A 24,920-nucleotide genomic window follows, 5' to 3' on the forward strand; every position below is an offset into this window, starting at 1 on the left:
ACACAATGAAGCGCGTCAAGCACTTTGAGACGACTTTTAATAAAATCATCTTAATTTATAAAACCCAATGTAAATAATACAAATGCACTCCATTGGGCTTTACTGTGTCAAGAGCATTCAAAGTTAACATTAGTAAAACATTTAAAATATCTCGGTTCTTGAACGTAGCTCATGTGCATCACTTACTCCTGTCCGGACTGATCCGCTCGCTGTCAATACGTAGTTCTGCTCTCAGCTAACGTTTAACGTGATCGTATTTTTTTCTTTATTCACACCATATTAACAATTAATGCGATTTACAAAAACATACATTTGAATTTAATTTCCCTGACAGACCCGTTAAACGAAGCGGTAACTGAGGTATCAATATGAGCGCGCATGCTCAGTAGCGCCTTTGTGTGCCTGTGCTAACTAGGTTAGCATCCAACATTTAGACGACACAGCGGTAGCTAGCAGGTTAGCCGCAGCTAATCATGGTGAATGTAAAGAAGCGGAAAGGTCGAGTCGTGATAGACTCTGACTCTGAAGACAGTGCTAGCGATGATAACTTAGATCAGGTAGGTGCGCGTTTTATTATGTTTTCCTATTTTAGTCCCAGCAGATATCTTATTAGGTACAGCTTGAGGTGAAGCTAACATATGCTAACTGACTGCGCTATGTTTGGCCTCGCGTGAACAAGCTCAGAGTGGGCCTATGTTATTTACAAACCCAGAGTGTATTCCTAAAGTGAAATAAACGTCCATGGGTTTTCTGATGGGCCTCTGTACGATCCCCATAGTATGTGACTAAAAGCAGCTTTTTAGCGTGGGGCGTACATGTTATGCTAACGTTTAGGTAACATAGGCTACAGTGTTATGTTGCCAATAAAATACCGCGCCACAGGCCTGTTTACTGCTTTGGAGTAGTAAGCTTCTTGACTTCGGCCTTGTACTATTTTTATGGCGTAGGAATTTGATTACTCGCTTTCACACGTATCTAGTACAGGACATGTTTCTGCCATAAACTGGAGCCGCACTTGATTTAGCCTTATCTCCTGAGTGACGTCATGAGCAACATGCAGAGCTGAAGGTCTATTTATGTGTTGTTGTCAAACAAGAGCTGTCAAGAAGCTAGTGTAACATGTTTGTCTGCAGAGCGGGAATGAACGGGACTACTGCTGTAGTTACTGTACAAAACCTGCCACTGGGCAGTACAAACAGTTGATTTCTCAGACACAGATACTGTAGTGGTAAACAAATCACCAAAGCAGCTGTAGTTGAGTTAACTTTATTTCCTGGGTGGCACAAATCATCTTTGCTCCTTGTGATACAATGTGTTTTCATGTTAGGAGACAAAACCATGCAGTGCATTATTGAATATATGAGTTTGGGATGCAACTAATCCTCTCCCAGTATTGATGTTGATGCAGCTTACCTATCCTATATCAGATTTAGTTTTTTTAGTTTTATTGATATAGTCAGACAGACACTTAAATACTGATACTAATTACCGATACATATCGATACTCTTTTTGATAACTACTTTCCAAAATTTGGTGCCAAAACCTTAGATATGAAATGAGACGAATCAAGAGTTATTTAATGATTATACTTTGGCAGAAATACCAAGTTAGATTGCTGCCTTATCCTATTTTTTTGTATTATCTTCTTTATATGTATTAGGGCCTGGTTAAGAAATAATACCTTGAATCAAAGCTTTTCATAAATCAAGTTGCTGCTTACACCTACCATCAGAATGTGTTTTTTTTTGTTGTTGTGGCCACTTGTGCTTGGATTCTGTTTCCTTGTTTAAGTGTTATTTTCCCAGCGGGAAACTGAGCACTGCAAAACAAAAATACACATGAGCTCTTGCTCACCCAGCTAGTCGTCACTCAGTAAGCTTCCAAATCCGTCTTGATGCAAATCCTGCTATATTGCAAAGTTGATGCGTCAGCCACTCCTTAAATATAATCAGCTCAATGGCACTTTCCCACTATCCCTACGTTCCAAATCACATACTTTTTCTTTTTTACATACTACTAAAGCATGCTGGTTTACAGCAAAATGCAGTCTGATAAAGCTGAAATGCATCAGGGTATTTTTGGCTTACTACATTTGACATGCCTGAGTGATATCATAAATCTTTTTCTGGCATACTGAATAGCATGGAAGTATGGGTAGATTGGAATGCAAATATTGGATCCCAATGCATCCTCCTGGTGGATAGTTTAGGTTAATTTACAATTGTATAGAGAGATGTGTGTACTCAAATTGGATCTTCAAGAAACATTTTATGTGCAGGGCTACACTTGCAGGAGGCATTTCCCCACTATGTGTGATTATGATTTGGTACTCGATCTCAACCAAATCACTGTGTTCTCATTTTCAGGAGCTTATGACTTTGGCGAAGAGGAAAAGGGTTGATTCCGGCGATCAGGAAGAGCCGGTTAGCAAACCTGCAGCTTCTTCAGACTCCGAGACATCCGACAGTGATGATGAGGTATTTACTCTGACAGACATTAGAAAAACAATACAGTTTAAAAATGTATGTAGGAGTTCTTGTTTAGTTATTAAGCACTTTGCTACTAAAACTTTCCTACTAATAGTATAGATCCCGGTTCTATCTATTGCTGTTATTTGAGCTAGTGTGCTATTACAATTGCTGTTACTTGATAACCAAAACTCAACTTTTCACCCATTTTGTCTAGTGGACTGTGGGTGGCACCAAAGGCAAAAAGAAGGTTAAGCCGGGGAAAGGGTCCGAAAAGAAAAACACCACGAAGAAGAAGGTCCATAAAACGTCTGGCAGCTCAAATGGAGACAGCTCAGCGGAGAGCTCTGCTCCAGAAGAGGGTATGTGTCTTAAGTGTGCATGGGCAGAACACGTGGCTTGATGCTTGTATATAGTCATGCCCTTATTATATTAGTTGAACATCTTAAACATCACAAGCAACTGTTTAAAATAACTTTTTTAATTGCATCTCAATGAGAATTATTTTTGAAACTTTTGTTGTCAAAGTCACTTTCTGTCAAAATCTGTGAATATCTTCTCATAATCCTGGGGAACCTGGGTGTCCTGTATGTGCCCTAAAAAAATGGGAAGAATATTTCATTGATTTTGACAACCAGCATTCTTCAATATCGCTGACTCCACCTTTTAAATGTAGCCATTATTGATCAGTAGGACTTCGTCACCATTTGTGTGACTACACTCAATTGAATGATTTGTGTTTCTCTGTGCCATTTGTGCCCATGAAATAATGAAATGGCCCTTCGTCTTCTTCAGGCGAGGTGTCGGACTCGGAGAGCAACAGTTCCTCCTCCAGCTCAGACTCTGACTCCTCGGAGGACGAGGTGTTCAGGGACGGCTACGATGACGACCTGATGGGAGACGCCGAGGACCGCGCCAACCTGGAGCAGATGACTGAGAAGGAGAGGGAGCAGGAGCTGTTCAACAGGATCGAGAAGAGAGAGGTGCTCAAGAGACGGTGAGTGGAAGCAGTGGAATTAGGTGAAACCGGTGCTCCGAGGAACTTTCACTTTTTGTTCATTCTTGCACCTCCTTTGGACAAAAGTGGTGTGTTTTTACCACGCCAGCTGATGTTCCTGGGTGAGCGTGAGCGTGACCATGACAAATGCATTGAAAAACTATATAAAAATAGCATTCTTTGCTCCGATGGTCTCGATTGACGCTACATGTAATTTCTCAAAAAACATCAATGCATTTTGAGTGTTTTGTTAATTGACTGAAAACTATGTTTTGCTTCCACAGTTTTGAAATTAAGAAGAAGCTCAAGACGGCGAAGAAGAAAGAGAAAGAGGAGAAGAAAAAGAAGCAGGAGGAAGAGCAAGAGAAGAGGAAGCTATCTCAGGTTCCAGACAGTGACAGACAAGTGGTGAGTTCAGGGATATTGTATATATCGTTTTTTTGGGGTCAATTTCTGATATTGACTGCCCTGTTCTTGCTTTTTCTTTTCTTTATTGAATCAATATTAAATCAGGCTAATTTGGTGGCATCATTAATCCCTTTCTTTATCCCCTGTGTGTCCCTTGTATGTGATTGTAATCATTCCCCATCTCCAGGTCATGTCACACAACAAGGAGAGACGATCAAAACGTGACGAAAAACTTGACAAAAAGACCCAGGCCATGGAGGAACTCAAGGCTGAACGCGAGAAGAAGAAAAACCGAACAGGTTGGTGGCATTATTATTATTATTTATTTTGTTACTACTTTGTGAAGTGATCTGCAGTTATTCAGTTGCTTTCAAAGATGATGTTTCATCAAGTCAACTTCATGGTCAATTTCTGCTTTATGTGTGACAGTAAAATCTGTTCTCTCTGAGTAAAAAAAAAAGTTAGAATTGATAAATTCTAAATGTTGCAAAAAGTAATGGAAAACTAAACGGTACCAAAATACAAAGACATTTAAAAGTGCAATATAATAAAGAAGATTATTTATAGTATTTGCAATCTAGAGGAAACTAAATACATTTTAAATGTACACTATTGGAGCATACCAAGGTGCAGACCCAGTATAAAAGGATAAATGTAAAGAGCACTGAAGACTTTGTTTCACTGTCTTTGTTGAGCAGCAGAGCTCCTGGCCAAGCGGCAGCCCCTGAAGACCAGTGAGGTCTACTCTGACGATGAGGAGGAAGAGGAGGAGGACGATGACAAGTCCTCAGTCAAAAGCGATCGCAGCTCACGCTCCTCGTCCTACAGTGATGACGAGTATGTTTCTATTTGAAGTGATTTATCACCACAACACCTGTTTTATTTTTATTTCGAGTAACTGTGAAATTGCTTTTAAATTTGGAAGTCAATACATGATTATTAATTGTGTGGAGAAGGGGTAGTATTAAATACGTATATTCTGCTTACTACTCCTTTTACCGACATGTTAAATGGTTTAATATTTTGTGGGTTGACATATCGATTCATTAACCAAAAAACATTCCATAAACGTCTTTTTTAATTCATTTGCTATCCTCTTTAATTTCATTTATTTTCTCACATGTTTAAAATAAAAGCCCTATACTAAACTAAAACTAACATCTTGACCCTGCTCTGTTCACAGGAAAGAAGATACTCCGCCGAAGTCGCAGCCCGTTTCACTACCAGACGAGCTGAACAGGGTCCGTCTGTCCAGACACAAGCTGGAGCGCTGGTGCCACATGCCCTTCTTTGCTAAGACTGTGACCGGCTGCTTTGTCAGGATAGGGATAGGGAACAGCAGCAGTAAACCAGTTTACAGGGTAAGCTTGGTGTTTAGGTTACGATTATTTAATACAGTGTTCAATATTGTGTAGTGGTGAAAGTGAACCATTAATTTGAACCAAAGTTTTTTTTGTTCAATAAAAACTAGTTATTGATTTTTTTATTTTTTTATTTTTTTTTAATCGAATCAGCTACATTGCGGTTCAATGGCATACGCCTTAACCACTCGACTACCAAGGCGCTCCTGATAAGTGAAGCTTGATTTAGTTTTACTCCTCCCCTGTTGTTGAAAGGTCGCTGAGATTGTGGATGTGGTGGAGACGGCGAAAGTTTACCAACTTGGAACAACGCGAACAAACAAGGGATTACAATTAAGGTAGGTAAACAAATACAGACACTTGATACATATTAAAGCAGATTATCGAGAACCAGTCATTGTCCACTGATTACCCTTGATGTGACCCTTGCGTGTGTATCTTCCGCAGACATGGCGGTGACCTGCGGGTGTTCAGGCTCGAGTTTGTATCGAATCAGGAGTTTACAGAGAACGAATTCATGAAGTGGAAAGAGGCGGTAAGTAAAACAATTTTAACATCAGTTTAAAGAGACACACACGTGGAGCCGTCATAAATAGTTTGGGTTCACGTTTTCCGTTTTGTTTCCTTTTTCCAGATGATCGTGGCTAGCATGCAAGTACCAACTCTCGAAGAAATCACCAAAAAGGAGCAGCTCATCAAAGAAGCTATGAATCATAAGTTCAATGACAAAGATATAGAGGATGTAAGTCTGTTTATCTAGATGTTAATACATGTTTCATGCATTATGCTCATGCTTTATTGCAGGGGACAAACCTAATTCTTTACTTTTCTGTGCTCTCTTCAGATTGTGAAGGAGAAGGACCGGTTCCGAAAAGCACCACCCAATTACGCCATGAAGAAGACGTCGTTACTGAAAGATAAGGTAACAGAAAATAACCACCTCTGTATATAGAAGATGTAGTTTGTTTATGATTTTCCTTGCAGCCTTTAAATATTAAATGTCATGCCTGTTAATTCCATAAATGATGAAGAAATATCCCAACTGTCATATTTGTATCTGTACATTTGTTTGACAACATGTAGTGACCCTAAATCTATCATCAGTTTGTGGTTATAAGGCTCTTACTTATGTTATGTCACTAATGTTTTGTTTGTTTTTGTGACTGAAGGCCATGGCAGAAGAGAGCGGAGATGGTGATAAGGTGAAGAACATCCAGGATGAGCTGAACACGCTGGAGGAAAGAGCAGAAATGCTGGACAGACAGAGGACCAAGAGCATCTCTGCCATCAGGTGTGCAAGCTACACTTATGAATACTTTTCTAATCTATTGGGCAGTTAAAATGGTTGTAAACAAATGACTGCAAAAGCTTACAAAAATGTTTGTCATCAGCAGTAGTGTGTTTTTGTTGTTGTATTTGTTCCTTTCCCTGGTTGAGACATAACATAACAGGTTGCTGGGAATGAAATAATATAGATGATATGGTTACTAGGTGAAACTATTTCTTGATTTAACTTTCCCCAAATGTTTCGCCCAACACTTCATGTAACATCATTACTTTGATCTCCATCACGATAAAGTTACTTTCACCAAACACAACATTTTACTGAATAGCGCTTGAAGACAGAATCTCTGGCTGTCTTCTAACCAAAAATGCTGTCAAACTGCAGCAGTTGCATTTTTCAGGAGGGCCAACTTGTTTGCGTTCCCCACTTTTTCTTTCTAATTAACACTTCTGAGAAGAGGCTGTCACCAGACCCATGGTGGTAATGATGAGTGCTTTGTCTGAATAGCTTTGTGTGTATGCATTTGTGCTGCAGCTGTACACGGACACACACTCTTGAGGCATTATTATGCATTTAGGCATTATGACGGTAATTAAAGGAATACTGTTGATATTTTTAAACACCCAACAATACTGTATTACCTCTGAACTGTAACAGATCGCAGCTTTCGTTTTAAGATTAGGTCAACAACATCTTCTACATTCAAAGAGCACAGGGTGGAAATATTCCTGAGGACTTGTTCCTTTCCACATTTTTTAAATATACACTCTAGGATATAACACTATCATCTGGTTTCAGTCAGAATTGCCTCTGACTCTCCTCTTTTCTCTTTCTCTCATCCAGCTACATCAACCAGAGAAACAGAAGCTGGAACATTGTTGAGTCTGAGAAAGCTCTTGTAGTAAGTGTTACCTTGATAATTAATAATTAATGTTGCTGTAAAATATTTCTCATACACCATTTTACTTTGAGCTCTCCAACCTGTGGCATGTGTCAGAAAAAAAACTGTGTTCATATTTTCCTGCTTTGCTTATTTATATTTTCACAGGCTGAAGGACAAAGTACCAAAAACACACAAATGGACCCTTTCACGCGGAGACAATGCAAACCCACAATGGTGTCTAATGTAAGGCTTTCAGAATTATTTGCGAAATTTTCTGTACATATTATGTCAATGTATTGAATGTATGTATTTTGGTTTTTTTTTCTTTTTTTTTTTTTTTTGCAAATTATGAATCAATGCCTAATCTCAGAAGATCGGAATTTAGATTTTTACATGAATCTATTTTTTTCACCTCCCCTAGTAAACACAAATTTTGTATTAATCTTGTCAAATTCTTTGTTTTCTATCCTGCAGGCCAGAGACCCGTCGGTCCACGCGGCCATTCTGGCTCACCTCAACCAGAAGTACGGCTCCGGGTCGGCTACCGATCTTCCTGGAGAAAAGAACTATGTGAGCAGAGAGAGAACTTCATATAAAATGCATTAGGAGAGTGAACTCCAAGCTAAACAACATATCATGCAAACAGGAAGCCGCATGTTGTTGCACTAGGCTGGTCACTACAGCGGTGTCACATTCTCTATTTGTCTGCTTTTGACTGATCTGAAGGAGGACTCGAGGAGCTTTTTTAGCACGGATGGGGAGCGCTTGTGGGGTAGTGGTTAGAGCCCTGGTTTCAGGAGAGGGCCAACACAAATTTAGTTGTAGTAATACAATGGCGAATTAACTTCCTTTTTAATTTGAAGTGTCTGATCCTGTGTTTGTTTTATTCTAGGGTCAACTAATCTCAAAAGACAAAGATCTCGCCAAGCCATCCACTGACCTCTCAGAAGACTTGTTTAAAGTGCATGACTTTGACGTTAAGATCGACCTACAGGTTCCCAACGCAGGTGAGAGGATTGTTTTTACAGTGAGTCAGTGATTCTGGAGAAGACCTTTTTGTCAGTGAATGTATCCTAATGATCTGCTACCTGTAAGTACTGTATGTGCACTGAGATAAACAAATCTGGTGTTAATATACAGCTTAGGCTATGTTAATAGGTATGTAAACAATGGTTGACTCCACCTTTTATTAAGCCTGTGTTACAAAGATGGTTGTCATCAAACTAGACGTGTTAACATTGCTCCCGTGTTCTGCAGAGGCAAAGTCTCTATCAGTGAGCTCCAACGCGCTGCCGGTGAAGGACGGCGCCCCCCGCAGGTCCCTCAACCTGGAAGACTACAAGAAGAGGAGGGGGCTGATCTGATACAGAAGGGCCGTCTATCAGAAACCACAATGCATGTGTAATCGGCTGTGAGAGAGAGAGAGAGAGAGAGAGAGAGAGAGAGAGTGTGTGTGTGTTTGAGAGACAGAGAGTGTGTGTGTGTGTGTGTGTGTGTGTGTGTGTGTGTGTGTGTGTGTGTGTGTGTGTGTGTGTGTGTGAGAGAGAGAGAGAGTGTGTGTTTGAGAAAGTGAGTGTGTGTGTGTTTGAGAGAGAGAGAGAGAGAGTGTGTGTGTGTGTGTGTGAGGACGTGTGTTTGAATGTTGATACAACAGACTGTTTATCGGAACACCGAGAAAATACTGATTTAGCAGCTGCAACATTTTTTTCTCAAAGGATCCCTCTCTGAAGAAACTTGTCCAGATAATTGTTATTTTGTTATTTTTGCATTATCACACTCAAACTCGTATATTGAGTTGTGCTGTGTTGTTTTTTTAACTGTATTTAACTTTACCCCTTGCCCCTCTTTTGGATCTTCTGGAATCCATTATTTTTTTGTAATTTTTTTTTTCTGGACGGACACACACGGAGCTTGTGGATTATTACCTTGGAACAAGGACACTATCTTAGAAGACTTAGATTGTTGAGGCATTTTGAAACAACTGGACTGGATATCTAAGAACAGTTTGTCTTCACATGAAATGCTGTTGTAAATCTTAACCCCTGCCCCACCTAAATGTGTGATCATCTACCTGTTGCGGTCCAGCCCAAATTATAACAGCCCCGAGTTCAGGTGATCACCATCTCTGACCCGACCAACGACGCCAGCCCTCCGTGACAAATGTGAAGAAGTTCGGTACACGTCAAATGGACATTTGTCACTTTTTAAGTCTTTGAAACGACCCAATTTAAGAGGAACCCCTTTTCTATGACTGGCCTGGTTATTAAGGTGTTAACTATTTTCTGTTATCTCTAGGTTGGCTGTTTGTGGGATAACTCCCCTGCCCCCTTAAAACTCCCAGAGCAGATTCTATGTGTTATCGATTGTGTCCATAGTCAGTTCCTGTATTGATGTGGCATGCCATGTAAATATGCATTTTGGAGTGAGTGCGGAAAAAATAAAGAGGCACTGTTTCATAACTTCCGTGTCAGTTTCTAATTTATAGGACTGCAGCAACACAAGTCACCTGCTGAGGGTTTTTTATTCACTTTAAGATGGAAGCTTTATTATTATATATAGACACATGTAGAGATAATGTACCTTTTGTGTCACTTTCTGTACTTAACTACAGTTCACATAGCATTCATTATTACACTATAACATTTTCACAAGCATCATTCATTAATCAGTCAATAATAAAATGAGCTAAATAATGTCTTACGGATTCAGATGGTACTAGATGACAATTGCATGATAATTGAACAAAAGAGGTGCTCTGATTTTGAGTGCTTTATTTTGAAATATTTCCACTGAAAACAATGCAGCTTGAACTATTATTTACTTTATTCCAAGTTGTTTTTGTTTTTCAGATAGAAGTAGTTAAACAGTATTCTGCAAAGCCCAATGCTCATATAAACACCTTCAAATTAATTAATCAGTGACTTAAATCATCATTGTTTACCATTGACTCATATGTTCATATTCACGCGTGCGCAGGAGGCGGGTGACGTGCTTCTGGAATCTCATTGGTTGGAGTTTTGATCAGGCTTCTGTGACGTCGCTCTGTTGTGGGGTCCTTAGCTTTAGAGTGTTTCCTGGTCCACGTATTGAGGAGAGTCACCAATGTCCTATTATTTGACAAGATAATGACATTTGTCGGTGTTTACCGGCGCGGTGTGTTTCTCTTACATGTCCCACAGTTAAACCCCGGCGGTAGCTGAGACGTTTTGAGACCTGGACGTCGGTTTAAAAAGCGGGTACGTTGGAGGCCTGTTAGCTTTAGCAGGGATGGGAGTTTTTTTTATCCTGAGCCAAATATCTTTACACTGGTGTTTATGATCAGATTATAACAGCAGCTAACAACTTCTGCAATAAGTATTTTATTTCAATTTGTCGGCATAAATAATGCACTGTCGATTGTATGTATATCCTGCTCCTCCGTGATGTGAATCAGGGTTAATGCAAATCCTTAAAATGCTTTTAATTAAACAAAATGTCTTAAATCAATCTTTCAGAAGTCTTAATAAAACTTACCAACAGGGTTGCGTCAGATTATTAAAAAGTACTAAAAGGATTTGGATTTAATTAATTAACCTTTTTTGATGTTGCAATTTATAAACTCAAAATTGTTAGCATCTATTTTTAAATGATTTACAAATAACTCTCACATTAAGATCAACATGGCATGACATCACTTTTAAGTTACACATTATTCTTTATGCCATTTTAGTTGAATGACCTGAAATGAAATTTTGAGATGATGACAAACCAAACCACTCATCCTCTGTTCTGTTGTTTATGTTCTATTAGGATCCATAATGTCGTGGTTTACCGACCTGGCTGGGAAAGCTGAGGACTTCCTGAACAAAGTGGACCAGGGGGCCGCCACAGCGCTGGTCAAAACTCAGGAGAGGACGTCCTCCTTCTCGTATGAGGCAGAACAGACCGTCAGACCTGAGTATCCAAACAACGCGGGCTACAAGACTGACGCTTATCCCTCCACTGACAATGCACATGGGTTCATCTCCGCGGCAGCTGGCAACATCAGAAGATCCAGTTCATCTTTGCTGTCCAGTTCCGCCAATGTTGCTACTAGTGTCCCCTCCTCCGGTGGCCTGAGCTCTTCCAAGGCCTCGTCCAGCTTCGTGAGGCCCAAGAAGAGCGAGCCCGACGCGGACGTGGATGACGATATGCTCTTTGACTTTCTGAACAGCTCGGACCCTCCAGTCAACAGTAGGGGCGACTCCAGGAGAGAGATGGTGAAGATGGCGGTTCCGGTTACTACTGACACCCACAGCCTGACACCCACACCTCCTCCTCCTCTCTCCCTGACCCCTCACACTGTCCCCTCGGCCCCCTCCACGCCCCCCTCCACCCGCGGCGTGTCCCGGGCCTCAAGCATGAGCTCGCTGTCAGCTCACAGCGTCAAAACCTCCGAGGAGAGCTCTCCAAAAGAACAGAGCCAAGGTATGATTATTATTAATGACACCCTGCCTGTTACAGCTATGGCCTCAGTTAATGGGGATCCCCAATAAATATATATATTTTTTTTGTACCATATTTTTTTTGTTGTAAACAAAGCTCATTCAGAAAGGGGTAGAAATACCAACATAAAATAATACAACTCTGGTAATAATAAAACTGTTACATTAAGTTAAAAGTTTATCAATTTTAAATAAGGTTTTTCTGTTTGTCTTTCATTTGAGTCACATGTAGAGCAGCTGTGTTTACTCAAGCCAAGTTTGAGTTGATAAAGTAAAGTAAACAAATGTCTTCCGGATGCAGATGGATGATATTCACTGATGCGTTGGATAAGAATACACACTGTTCTAGGACGAAAAAATAATATATCCTCTGCTCTTGCTCAGCATCAATGGGATTCATAATAAAATCTTCCAATCGTCCCATCCCTCCAACAGACACAGCTGAGGACTCGGACTCGGGCATGGCTGTTCCCCAGGACCTTCCCCCTCCCCCTGCCCCCACAGAGGAGCCACAGAGCCAGATCCTGTCCAGTCTGCGTCTGGAGAACCAGCTGATGCGCAGTGAGGTCGCCTCCCTCAACCAGGAGATGGCTTCAGTCATACAGAGGGCGAAAGACTTACAAGATGGTAAGAGATGAGACCACCCAGCAACAAAGCTGGCCTACATAACTGTTATAACATACTGAGCCTCATGGGGGGGACGCTTACCACTACACCATGAGCGCCCCCTTTTATCTGATTGGTTTTTGATTATTTTATATTAAATCTGTATTGCCTTTGATCTGTATTTTGGTTATTAGTCTATGTTTGTACCGTAAAGTGGTAGAATGTTTCTGTGTAAACTCTGCGCCATTGAAGTTGACTAAATTTATAAATAAATAAAAAACACTTTCCCACTAATTTAGTGTTTTTTTCTATTTCTGTAGAGCTGAACCAGACGCGTCTACGTGCAGACCGATGGAACTCCGAGCAGTCTCAGAACGACAGGATTTTACGGGAGCTTCGGTCGCAGGTTGATGACCTCACAGAAGCTCTCTCTGCCAAAGACGGTCAACTGGCCATACTGAAGATCAGGCTCGATGAAGCGGACCAGCTGCTCAAGTCGCGCAGTGCCGCGTTAGACGAGGCACAGAAGGAAAAGTCAAGGTACTGTACACTCCATTCATCACCTTTTGAACTAGAGATCATTTTTTAATTGCTTTTAAATAATATTTGTTATTGTTTGGTTTTTAGAATTATGCAAAACCACACAGAAGGCAGCAGCATGCACTCCCAGGCTCTTGATACGTCACAGCAGAGGCTGCGAGAGACTGAAGTGGCGCTCAGGAGGGAACAAGACAGCTACCGGCAAATGCAGGTGCACATGATTAAGATATTTTTACTTTTGTGTATGACACTGTCACTTGTTTATTCACCACCTTATGTTATGCTCTTTATTTTTTGCATTTTATGTCTAACACCATGGATGTGCTTTGTAGGTCAACAAAGCAAAACGTCCGTGTATATGAGTAGAAGAGCGACTTAAGTGCTAAAAATATAGAGCTACCCATAATGTGACAAAATAAACAATTCCCATCAAGCACACAGGACTGCTTAGTGATGTTGTTAAGTTTGTCATCTGACTGTCCACGGAGGCATGCTAACACTGCTATTGACTACCAGTATTTGAGCCAAGCTAATTAGAGAGAATTAAGCCCTAGAGGCAACAAGCTAAAAAAAGTTATTAAAGTCTAGACTAAGTGCAAAATTTAAATTATTCGTCTGCTTAATTATCTGTTGTTGTGTAGAGTGAGTATGGGGGCCGCCTGTCCAAAGTGGAGGCTGAGAGACAGACCCTCGCTGAGACGGTGACGGCTGCCGAGCGGCGAGCTGCGGAGGAGAAGCTCAGGGTGGACGACGTCCAGCAGCAACTGAAAAGTGCAAAAGCTTCAGCGGAGACTTTCAAACAGGAGTTACAAGACTACAAGCACAAAGCCTCACGCATCCTACAAGTAAGACTTTCTGTCATTGTTTTCAACCCATAATTGTAGTTTTTAAAGCTTAAAGGTGGAGACAGTGATTCTGCAGAGACTTGATGTCAAAATCAGTTTTTGTCAAAATCAGTAAATCTCCTCACAATCCGCTTACCTGTACGTATTACAGAGCTTAGGCTGTGTATTAACACCAGTTTCTTTTTCACTAGACACACAGTACGGATAGGTAAGGGATCGTGAGAAAATATTTACTTATTTTGACGAAAAAGTTATTTTGACAACAAGCATTCTACAAAATCGCCTACTCTACCTTTAACCTGTTGAATGTTCCTGTAGTCCAAAGAGAAGCTGATCAGCAGTCTGAAGGAGGGATCGGGTCTGGACTCCCTGGAGGGCGGCGGCGCCATGGCGATGGAGGTGGAGGATCTGCGTCACGAGAAGGAAATGCAGAGGGAGGACATCCAAAAACTACAGGCACAAGTTCACACACTGAGGATAGAAATACAGGTGAGATGATGGGAATAGCAGAGGAAGTGTAAAATATGATACTGAATTAGGGTTGTGCAGTAATACGATAATACTATATTCTGCGGTATTTAAAAATAGCAACGGAACGTTCTTACCGCCATTTAAAACTGCTGTTTAATGTATGTTTATTATAGATAACTTTAGAGCGTATGACCGTGTACAGCAGCAGCACCAATGCCTGTGTTTGAAGATGCTATAAAAGTGATGACAGAAATCCTGTAAATGATGGAGGCCTGTTTTGTCAAGAAAAAGGACAAAGCTATTTAGACGCAGCGCTCACACACGCACATGACAGCCTCTTCTCAGAAGGCTAATTGGAAAGAAAATTTAAGAGATATTAAAAACAAAGAACAAATACAGGCAGAGAAATTGCCAAAGCAAAGAAAAAATGTATATAAATAAATAAGAAATGAGAGGATAAAAGGGAAACAGAAAAGTCTTCAAAAATATGCTTTTTCCTCCCAGGACTTTGAGAACCAGGCCCTGACAGAGGCGGAGACGTGGCGGGAGCAGCAGATGCAGCTAGAGGAGCAGCAGGCTTTACAGAGCAGAGCCAAGCAGGAGCTGGAGGCCGAGGTGGAACGCTACAAACAGGTAAGAGATAGAGAGAGAGGGAGACCATGTTAAACTGTAACAGACAGACCTATCCTGAATCTACATTCAGAAATGTACTTATATCTACAAACTGCTTTTGTCTTTTTTCTTAAACTACAGGAGCTGCAGTATCTAGAGGAAGAGCAGCATCGAGCCAAAAGCACTCAGCAGAGCAGAATCAAGGACCGAGAAGATGAAATCCAAAAACTCAGGAACCAGGTCAGTCCCTTTTTATAATTAGAGTTTATTTTAATTTAATTTCACATATAAACAATATGAAACACATGCTGACGACATTAAACACATGCTGAAACAGTGCATGTGTGGATGCGGCGGAAACTTGTACAGGCTTGTACGAAAACAACACTCGGCAAAAACATTTGAATATTAGAATACAAAATAATCAAAGACATCTGTTTAAATCTGTTAGAAAATGTAAACACACTAACAAATATTACACACTGCATCTTTAAATCCCCCCCCCCCTTCTGCTTAGTGACAAGAGAAAGAAGCATGGCTTATGGGAAATGCATCTGAATTTTTACCAATTGGACAAACAGTGTTCTTGACTTTCTTTTCTCAGTTGACCAACAAGACTCTCAGTAACAGCCAAACGGAGCTGGAGAATCGCCTCCACCAGCTGACGGAGACGCTGATCCAGAAGCAGACCATGCTGGAGGCTTTGGGAACGGAGAAGAGCTCTCTGGCCTTTCAGCTGGAGCGTCTGGAGCAGCAGCTGAAGAACGCCCAGGGACAGAGCGGGGGGGCCACCATCAACATGAGCGGACTAGAGGGGCCAGGTAGGAGTGGACGAGGGTCAAAGGGATTTGTATTTAAAACAAGGGGGATTGTTCAAGGGCACAAGGGTTACATGGAATTTTGGAGAAGATTTAGTCAAAATGAAACAAAATGATTTACTTTCTATACATTTTTTATAAACAATATTTTTAATGATGCATTTCAACGTAAAGACGGACAGATCCAGCAATACCAACATTCACAAGAACTGACTTACATTCTTGATATATGATGATTTTTGATACATCAACTCAAAGAGATGAGAAAATCTAATCGGTTCATCCTGGAATTAGAGTGGACCCAGGACCTTCAGAATGTAATCAGTTTATCTTCTAATGAAAGAGTTAATTACATGTGACTCATGGTGTCTTTTTCTCCGTTTGTTGTATTTTTTCAGGGGCACGACAAAGGAACACGCCGGTCCTTTTCAGTGACCAGGACAGTCCGGGAGTGTATGGCCAAGTACGCAAGGCAGCCAGCACCATCGACCGTTTCGGGTAATATTTCCCACGTTTTTTTTTTTAACCTCACTGTTAAATGTACTATAATTACACTGTGGGATAAATAGATAATTTTTTTTCATTTCAGCATCAGACTGGGAATCTTCTTGAGGCGCTACCCCATAGCCAGAGTGTTCGTTATCCTGTACATTGTGAGTATCTAAAAACAGTACGCCATGTTTTTTAGCTTAATCAACAATGGTTAAATGAAAGTACAGTGTGTGTAGAAGGTACATTGTTCAGAACAAAGTCTGTAGAAATGGTATAAAATACAATATTACAATAGAATTATTATTATTTTATTACCCTAGAATTAGCGTTTTATATCTACATAGGAAAGGGGGGCGCCAGAAGGGACAAACTTAACGCCCCAACACGATTTTATAAATAGTGGGTGTCTAAATAAATAAATAAATACAATCCCCTAATCACTTGATATTGTCGAAAGACAGTCAGTGGTGGATGATGCCATCTTTAGTAACTAGCTTCTTGTCCTTGAAGGCCACCGTGGCTTCTGTAGATTTTCCTAATGGGAGGGCTTGAGATAGCCTTGCAATCTAGATTTTTCACCACTAGATGATGCCAAAATATACTATTACACACTGTACCTTTTTAAGGAAATGAATAACTTTTTAATTTTCTTTTCCCCAGGCGCTACTGCACTTCTGGGTCATGATAGTTCTTCTGACTTACACGCCAGAAATGCACCGCGATCATCCTGATGGAAGATAGAAGAAGACTTGTATTTTTACAGTTGGCTGTGAATAAGATGTTTGTTCCTACGGCCTTCAACGTAAGGATGGTACAAGCTGCTAGAATATGGGCTCTGGGTCCTGACTCCCTGTTTTGCACAGATATCCTATAAATTAAAGACATTTCCCTTGATTTATTATTTTTTTGTCATCAACTGAAGATTGATAGCTGATGGCGGCATTTGGGTTTTAAAGTAATTACAGAGTTATATAATGTATTGGGTCGCTGCTGAAAGGACATTAAATCAAACATGATCCCACATCTTTTATTTCTCATCACATGCTTTCCGTCTTCTGTTCTCTTGAGAGATTGTATTTAACACTATGTAAAAAATAATCTTTTAATAAATTAATTAGGAGAAACAACATTGTCTCAAACTTTTCTTATATATGAAAGAGATGTCTATTAAGCAGTATAGTTTAGTTTATGTATTCATTTTACAGCTTATACACAAACCACTTTCCTATGTCTGTCTTGAGCAAGTGCAATAATAATTTTCTAGCATACCTCTTTAATACATTAAACATTATTAAACTGTTATTTTTATATTAAAGTATAAGTCATAACAATTCGAAGCTTTAATAGCAACATTGCCAAATTTCATCAGATCTGTAGTAATAAATGTTATTTAAAAAACATGCACTATATAACATTATGGTTGATGCTGACAATTGTTAAACAATTGTTTTCCAGAATGTGTTTAAGTTTTCATTAACATACATACAGTATAGTGATTATCAGAAAGGCTGGTGTATGGTTTTGTCATGTTAATGATTATTCAGAGGATTATATAACACATACAATATAAACGATATCCTCTCCTGTAAGAAATCAACATAGGCTATCTTACTGTTCAGTGTTCATACAAACAGGAAATTCATCATGTTATTCAAAGCCAATAACTACTCTGACTAAAGAATGCCATTAATCTTTGAAACTGCCGCACATTGGCAGTTAGTTTAATGTGTTAATGTCACAATTTTTTTCCTACCTGTCACAATAGAATTCATTGGAGCGGAACTTATTTTGCCCGACACACGTTTCGGACACCTGTTATCGACGCACCTTGCAAAACAGCGCTAAAGAAGCAGCACAATCAATTAGCTAGAAGTTTTATCGTTAAAATCACTTACAGAAGGAAAACAATAAAGGGCCAGCAAGATGCATACAAGAAGATTCCCTCCTTAAGTAGTAAGCACTGAGCAGTGGTGGCCAAGGTATTTACCTTTTGTTTATTCCTATGAAGAATGTGAAATATTGTATGAAATGAATGAATAACATGGGTTGTTGCAAACAATGTTTTGAGTATCCCCTCTGACTTTATTTGCTTTCGTATTAAACTGTGTGTTTGTAGTATGGGTTTATGGATACTTTTTGATGTAAGTTTTAGAAAAGGCATACAACTGTTAAGTTGTATTTGGCCTTTTACAGACCTGTACAAAAATGAAAGCTTTCTTAAATCGCTCAGACACTGAACATGAGGCCAGCATATTTTTGACTTTTTATTGCTATGAATCTCACACATTTCTTATTATTTATTTTTTTACAGTTTTACTTTGCAGCATTAATCAACCGACTCCATTTCCAAATTTTTCCTTTCTTGGTATCCGTCCTCTTCGACCTCTCCTATGTGGTTATCCTTTGGTTCCTGGGCGCCGTCAGAGAGTCCTTGTGATTGCTGCTCCTCTTCCGTTTCTGTCGGGATAATGTGAGAGATCGTGAAAGAACTGGCAATCTCCTTCAGACGCTCCTGCTCAGACTTCAGGTTAGCCAGCTGCTTGGTTCGTGGAGTTTCGAGTGTTGGTTTGGCGGTGGGGGCAGCAGCAGAGGCAGGCGCTGCGGGATTATGCTCGGGGTGGTGGTCCTCTTTAGGGGTCTCCTCCGGCACCTTAGGGACTGTCTCCTTCTGTGTTGGTTCGGTAGTGCTGCTGCTGTCTGGTTGACTTCCAGCTCCCTGTACTACCTTCTCATAGAGACCCTTCCTCTCCTCTTGCAAAGCCCGGCACAGATTCTCCAACTTCTGGTTCTTGATGGCGACGAGCTCAAACTCCTTTTCCTTGATGGTTTTCTGTAAAAGATTCAAATGTAAAAGAAAAAAAATAGCTTCTGTATTGTCTTAATTTTACAGCAAACAATCAATCCTTGTATTGGGCTATAAATGCCTGACGAAAAATGTTTCTTACTTCTGCCAACATCTCAACGAGGCCCTTATTGCAGGCATCAAAGCGAGTCTTCCACGACTGGCACTCTTTCTCCAGCTTTTTCATTTTCTTGGACATCTACACCACAAAAAATAATCACATTATACATTGCGCAATCAAATCCTTTTTTTCTTCAAAAATAACTGCCACAATAGAGTGTAGTAGGACTATGCAAGTGGGTCATGTATTCACTTGATCAACTTAGAACATAATATCATGAAGTATAGACTTTAATCATTCTTTGAAAGCACTCTTACTTTGTCCATGTCCTGTTTGAAGCTGCTGTAGACAGTGTTACTCTTTGATACCGTGCCCTGGAATTCATCAAACTTCTTGGAGTACAATTCGAGCTAAAGGGGGAAATGAAGAGAAAAGCGTTATAAGGGCCTCTGGAGAGGTAGGAAATCAAAAGCCAGCGTTGTTGCCCACGAATGCCCTGTTACCGTACCTGGACCTTCATGTCCTTTTCTTGCTCCTTCATCTGCTTCACATGCAACTTAGCCTCCGCCGTCTGTTTGATCATCTGTGGAATATCAAAATGAGCTTAGAATTGAGGAGATTAGAATTGCAAATATATTTTTGAGTTCAAATGCTGATACATAAATGAAAAAAAAAACCTACAATCTCTCTTTCCCGCTTGTGCTTGTCCTCTGCCTCCTTCAGAAACAAGTTGGCCTGCTCGAGTTTGGTTTCCAGCAGCTTTTCTTTCAGATCTCTGTGTTTGAAGACCTTTTCCAGGTTCTGGAAGAGACAATCGGTGGGGAAAATGTACGAGTCGTTTTCAAGCAAAAGTGTGAGAGCTGTTTTTATTTCTTGCTCGGGGGAAGCATTGGCCACATTAAACTGAAATACTGCAACTAATAAATGCAAGACCATGGGTGAGATGTGCCAATGATTCATGTGCTTGAAACTGACACAAGAGGCCCAGATATGTGAAGATTTCACATAAGTGCAGTTCGGGATGTGTCAGGATGAGAGATTTACATGTAGATTTGGGTCTTTATAGATCCACTTTCAGACTTTGTGTGTGTCGCTGTTTTGAACCATTGCATGCTCAGTGTGCGGAAGGATAAATACCGTCTCTCGCTGGTCATATTGAGTAATGAGCCCCTTCAGTTTCTCTGCCAGGCCGCTGTTCTCTTGGCACAGCTTGACGTTGCGGGTGCTGTGTTCCTCGATTTGGGCCTGAATGTCACTCAGTGTCCCCTGGAAATGGGTTGTGATCTCTTTCCGCTTCAGGTCGTCCTCTCTGCACCTCTGCAGTGTCTCTTCCTGCATTTCAGGGATGGATGTTTAAAGATCAGAACAACCTTTTTCATGATACTATGACACTATGTAAATGGTATGCACTTGGTGTCAATGATATATGTAGATTTTTTTCTCAGTAAAAAAATATCTGTGGTTGCTACACTGGGAGCTAAATGAAAGTCAAACCTGAAAGCAGACCAGATTTAAATGACTCCTGTACTTGTGAAACTATGAGAGCTGCAACACATAGTTATTTCCATTATCCATTGATCTGCTAATTCTTTTTTTGATTTATCCTTTTTTACTATAACATTTCAGCAAATTGGGAGGAATGACATTCACAATATCCAAAAGCCAAGATGACGTCTTCAAGTTGCTTATAATGTCTTACTCACTGCACCAAAACCAAAAGATATTTAGCTTAGACATAAAAAAAAACTGGAAATCCCTCTTATGTTTGGCATTTTTGCTGATTTTCTCTTCCATTTACTAATTGAATAATCACCTAATAGATTAAGTCAGCACTAAACACGGTTAAATTTATGTTCAGAAGTTACTGCTTCTCACCTAAATTACCACAAAAAAGGGCAATCACGTTTTAACCTCTGGAGCCCTTGATTTTACCATTAAATGTCGATTCATGTCTCTTAACATTTTTAAACACGTTCCACATTGTACAGCAGTATAAAATAGAGTATGTTTGTTCCAATATAAATGTTGTATCCTGCGTAGAGCTTCGAATAATATATACAAAACCAAGACCTGTCCCTTGCATTTAGTGTAAAATATATTGTTGATGTATTCTGAAATACATTTCCCCCAAAAGTCAGCCTGATAAGCTGTGCTAGTTTGAGCAACAAATTGTGTGGGTGTGTTAGTTTTAAAGGTCAAATCCTGAACCGTTTATAACATAATGGTTGATTTTTTGGGGCCAGCCGATGTCGCCTCATATGTACAGCAACAACATGGTACCAATACCTGGCACCAAAAATCAGCAATGCAAATGTCAGTAGCTCAGATTTTGAATGGATACCACTACTGAAAGAGATTTAGTTTACTTTCATTCTTAAGTGATACAACCAACTTCCACTACTGTATGAGGAGCAGACAGGACGGAAGCTGAAGAATACCTTTAAGGTCTTGTTGTGCCTCTGCAGCTCTCGGCAGAGCCCCTCCAGTTTACTGCGAGCCAGCACGTTCCGGCTGTGCTCGCTCTGCAGCTGGTCCTTCTCCTTCATCACTTGTAGAAACTTCTTCTGCAGAACCTTCAGCTGCTTCTGATCACTCCGATGCTCCTCCAGCTGCATAAACACACAGAGAAAATGTTTAAGAATATGTATTGTTTACCCTTTTTCACCTTTTGGTTTTTGTTATCCCTTATGTAATTTCAATACTGTTTACCTTTTTTATTTTTGAATGTATTTTATGCCCCTGTAAAGCACTTTGAATGGCACTATATAAATAAACTTGCCTTGCCTTGCCTTCAGAGTAAAAACCATTTGTTTTTTTCTGTATTCATCCACTCACCAGCTCAGCATGCTTCTTGATGATGGCTTCCAGTTTCTGTTCTGGTGTTTTGAGTTTGCTCAAACTCTGCATCAGCAGCATGGCCTCCTTCCCTGTACGGCCACAAAAAAGTTTCTTTGTCAGTTTCGTCAGGTGTGAGCTTAATATACTCGTAAATCTAACAGGATTTATCAAAGAAAACTGATCTTGGAAGTGGCAAATAATTTTGACAACTCCTCAACTATAAAAGGCATGAAGTGGAAATACTATTATACCTGCATGCTGTTGCAGAGGGCTTCACTTACATGTGTTACATCTCTGCTTACACACCTATCGCTGTCAGTACAACTTTGACTTTTGCTGACCGGGCTGAATGAGACCCACTTTAGCTTAAATCGATAAAACATTTTGAAAGAAAGAAAAAAACACCTAGATTTTTGAGCATCTTCTTCTCCAGTTTCTGGTCCTTGCGGCTGTCTGCCTCTTTGACGGGTGTGACCTCCTCTGTGTCCTCTGGCTCAGCGGGGATCTCTGGAGCCTGGTAGGTGCTAATGATGTCCTCCAGCTGTTTGGCCAGGTCCTCTGTCAGGTCAATGTTCTGACCCTCGGCTGGCAAAGCCTCGGGACCCGTGGGTGTAGCGATGCTCTCCTGACAAGCCTCCATTATTCTGAGATATTCCTAAGAGAGGGAAACATTTAGTTTCTTTGACGAACTCGAGAAATACATGAGATATTCTTCTCATCCGAATGTTTAGTTTGTCATGATGTGTAAGAGCATTTACTCCATTGTGTGACAGTCGCTAAGCTCCACTGTTTATCAACTAATTTAGAATTGTAGCCTAATGAACTGGAATAGCTTTTGTTTAAAGGTGGAATCAACGATTGGAGAATGCTTGCCGTCAAAATCACTTTTTGTCAAAATCAGTGAATATCTCTTCAACATCCACTACCTCTCCATACTGTGTGAACTGATGTTGGGTGTCCCTAGGCTCTGTTAACTGGTATGTCAACAAAGGGGCTCGGACCAACCCACCGTAGCTAGGACCAATGCTATCTGTATAACGTTTTTGAAGATTTTACACTATAAAAATATAGGATTTTTTACAGGTAGGCCTACTGTAACAAGTATGACAATACGCCATTCAATATTTAAATAAGTGTTGAAGCCAAACACTTATCAAAGCCACAGTAGGCTATAAGCCTATGAGTATCTTAGCCTATATCGATAGCATCGTTGCTAGTTATGGTGGGTTGGTCCAAGCATTCTCCAGAATCACTGACTCCACCTTTAAAGTGGATGTGCTAATTTCAGGCTGTATGAATAAGCTCTGCAATAGCCAGCGGACACTTTGACCTGTCATAGTAGGAAAAACACAGGTGCTACTAATGACATTAACGAGGGCTTTGTTCTATTTAAATCTCCCAGTGACAATGAGCTACCATGTACCAACAACAACAGGACCCTGAAGCATCATAAATTGTATTATTTACACCTGTGCTTTTCCTGCTATAACCGTGAAGATGACCGATAGAGCATCACTGATAAAACTTCTATTGTCTAAATCAACATATTGGCGGATATTAGCCCTTTGCAGATTAGATTATGGCTGCAGCTATTAGTAGATGAATCAATTAGTCAGACAAACAGACAAATTAAGAATTATATTGTGTACCGAAAAGCCCAGTGACAAACATATTTGTATTTTATTATTATATTATTGTTTTATAACTGTTTCTGCTACTGACTTACTGCCTGATTAGTGTTTACGTCATATTGTGCTTTAAAGGTGCTACAAGGAAAAATTAAGGTCTCATTTTTCCTCTGATGATCTTAAATTACATGCAACAGCAAACGAGACCATCAGTGCAAAGAATGCTATTTTTATATAGTTTTCCTATAGCCTTTGTCATGGGTATGCTCACCCAGGAACAACAGCTGGCGTAGTAAAAACACAACAGCTTTTGTCCGAGGGGGGTGCAAGAATTAACATAAACTGAAAGTTCCTCTGAGCACATTTTAAATTTAAAACAAGCAAAGGTTTTTAGATAATGTTGCTTCTTTGACCAATGTGATTTAACCGTAATCAATTGAAAGCAAAGCTTTTCATTGTATCATATTGATTTAAATCAAGTGATATACCGTGGCTTTAATGGCTGTTTCTCTCGTGTTGTTGAGGCTCACAGCCAGAGCCTGTTTACGTACGTAAAATGATTGCTGCCTTCACACTGCCTGTGCCTTCACAAGCAGAGCACATGGCACCTGTTCCAGACCCCCTATGCTATTTTAGGAACTTCTTAATATGGGCATGTTATTTATTTATTTCTAATCCACTCTTATTGATGTCAATGTCAGTGGTTGTGCGTACAAAAGCTGCACTTAGAACTACTGTAGTGTATATCAAGCAAGTATCGGTGTTACATAAGTGACCCCATCTTTATTCAATTTTAAAAGGAGGTAGATGGAAATTCAACTAAAAATACATGACAGTAGGTAAATGAGTTACTGATTTCTTCACTGTTTAAGGAAACAATAGTAGTGCACAATTTGAAAAAAATAATTAAAAGGAAAAGTGTTGTCTTTTCTTAGAACTCTTAATCTCTTCCATTCTGTTAAACAGTGTCGCAGGCAAGTTGATTTAACTGCTTCTCGTTTCCAACAAAGCTTCAGCAATTCATCAACTTCAATCTAACAGTTATTAGTACCATTTAAGACTAGAAAGGATGGATACCATCTCAAGCACATAATTTAAATCTTTTTTTGTTATGTCATTTCAGTGTAAATGTCCCTGAAGAAGTGGGATAATGAGCAAACAGGGTCTTACCAGGACCAAGGGCCAGAGAGGGAAAAGGAAGAGTGTGTCGAGGGGCTCGGGACAGGCTGCCACCACACAGATACAACAGCTGTGATAAGAGCACCTCAAAATAACCCAGAGGAACACAGCTCACTCTGAGC

The 24,920-nt window shown here is 40.1% G+C and overlaps 3 protein-coding genes across 3 annotated transcripts; 2 read left to right on the plus strand and 1 right to left on the minus strand.

Annotated features, from left to right (window-relative positions):
* Positions 1-423: 423 nt before the first annotated feature.
* On the plus strand, positions 424-9,853 carry rtf1 (RTF1 homolog, Paf1/RNA polymerase II complex component). The gene is made up of 18 exons (XM_080043086.1): positions 424-557; positions 2,368-2,478; positions 2,687-2,831; positions 3,265-3,466; positions 3,751-3,874; positions 4,062-4,173; positions 4,573-4,711; positions 5,058-5,235; positions 5,491-5,573; positions 5,683-5,770; positions 5,870-5,977; positions 6,080-6,157; positions 6,405-6,526; positions 7,364-7,421; positions 7,569-7,646; positions 7,878-7,973; positions 8,296-8,410; positions 8,661-9,853. Exons 1-18 carry the CDS (start codon positions 474-476, stop codon positions 8,765-8,767), a joined length of 2,028 nt encoding a protein of 675 aa, XP_079899212.1. The 5' UTR covers positions 424-473; the 3' UTR covers positions 8,768-9,853.
* A 605-nt stretch (positions 9,854-10,458) lies between these two features.
* golga5 (golgin A5) lies at positions 10,459-17,377 on the plus strand. Its single transcript, XM_080041774.1, has 13 exons — positions 10,459-10,639; positions 11,193-11,849; positions 12,302-12,493; positions 12,793-13,012; positions 13,100-13,223; positions 13,654-13,857; positions 14,176-14,346; positions 14,833-14,961; positions 15,082-15,180; positions 15,545-15,761; positions 16,157-16,256; positions 16,348-16,411; positions 16,911-17,377. Exons 2-13 carry the CDS (start codon positions 11,201-11,203, stop codon positions 16,989-16,991), a joined length of 2,250 nt encoding a protein of 749 aa, XP_079897900.1. The 5' UTR covers positions 10,459-10,639; positions 11,193-11,200; the 3' UTR covers positions 16,992-17,377.
* A 1,199-nt stretch (positions 17,378-18,576) lies between these two features.
* On the minus strand, positions 18,577-24,794 carry txlnbb (taxilin beta b; the record flags this gene model as incomplete). The annotated part of the gene is made up of 10 exons (XM_080042217.1): positions 24,790-24,794; positions 22,397-22,646; positions 21,989-22,080; positions 21,592-21,762; positions 20,291-20,485; positions 19,835-19,954; positions 19,662-19,736; positions 19,471-19,563; positions 19,196-19,291; positions 18,577-19,080 (listed from the first exon to the last, which is right to left on the minus strand). Exons 2-10 carry the CDS (start codon positions 22,629-22,631, stop codon positions 18,577-18,579), a joined length of 1,581 nt encoding a protein of 526 aa, XP_079898343.1. The 5' UTR covers positions 22,632-22,646; positions 24,790-24,794.
* Between the last annotated feature and the right edge of the window lie 126 nt (positions 24,795-24,920).

The sequence above is a fragment of the Ammodytes marinus genome (assembly GCF_949987685.1).
Source record: "Ammodytes marinus genome assembly, chromosome: 15".
Taxonomy (NCBI): domain Eukaryota; kingdom Metazoa; phylum Chordata; class Actinopteri; order Uranoscopiformes; family Ammodytidae; genus Ammodytes; species Ammodytes marinus.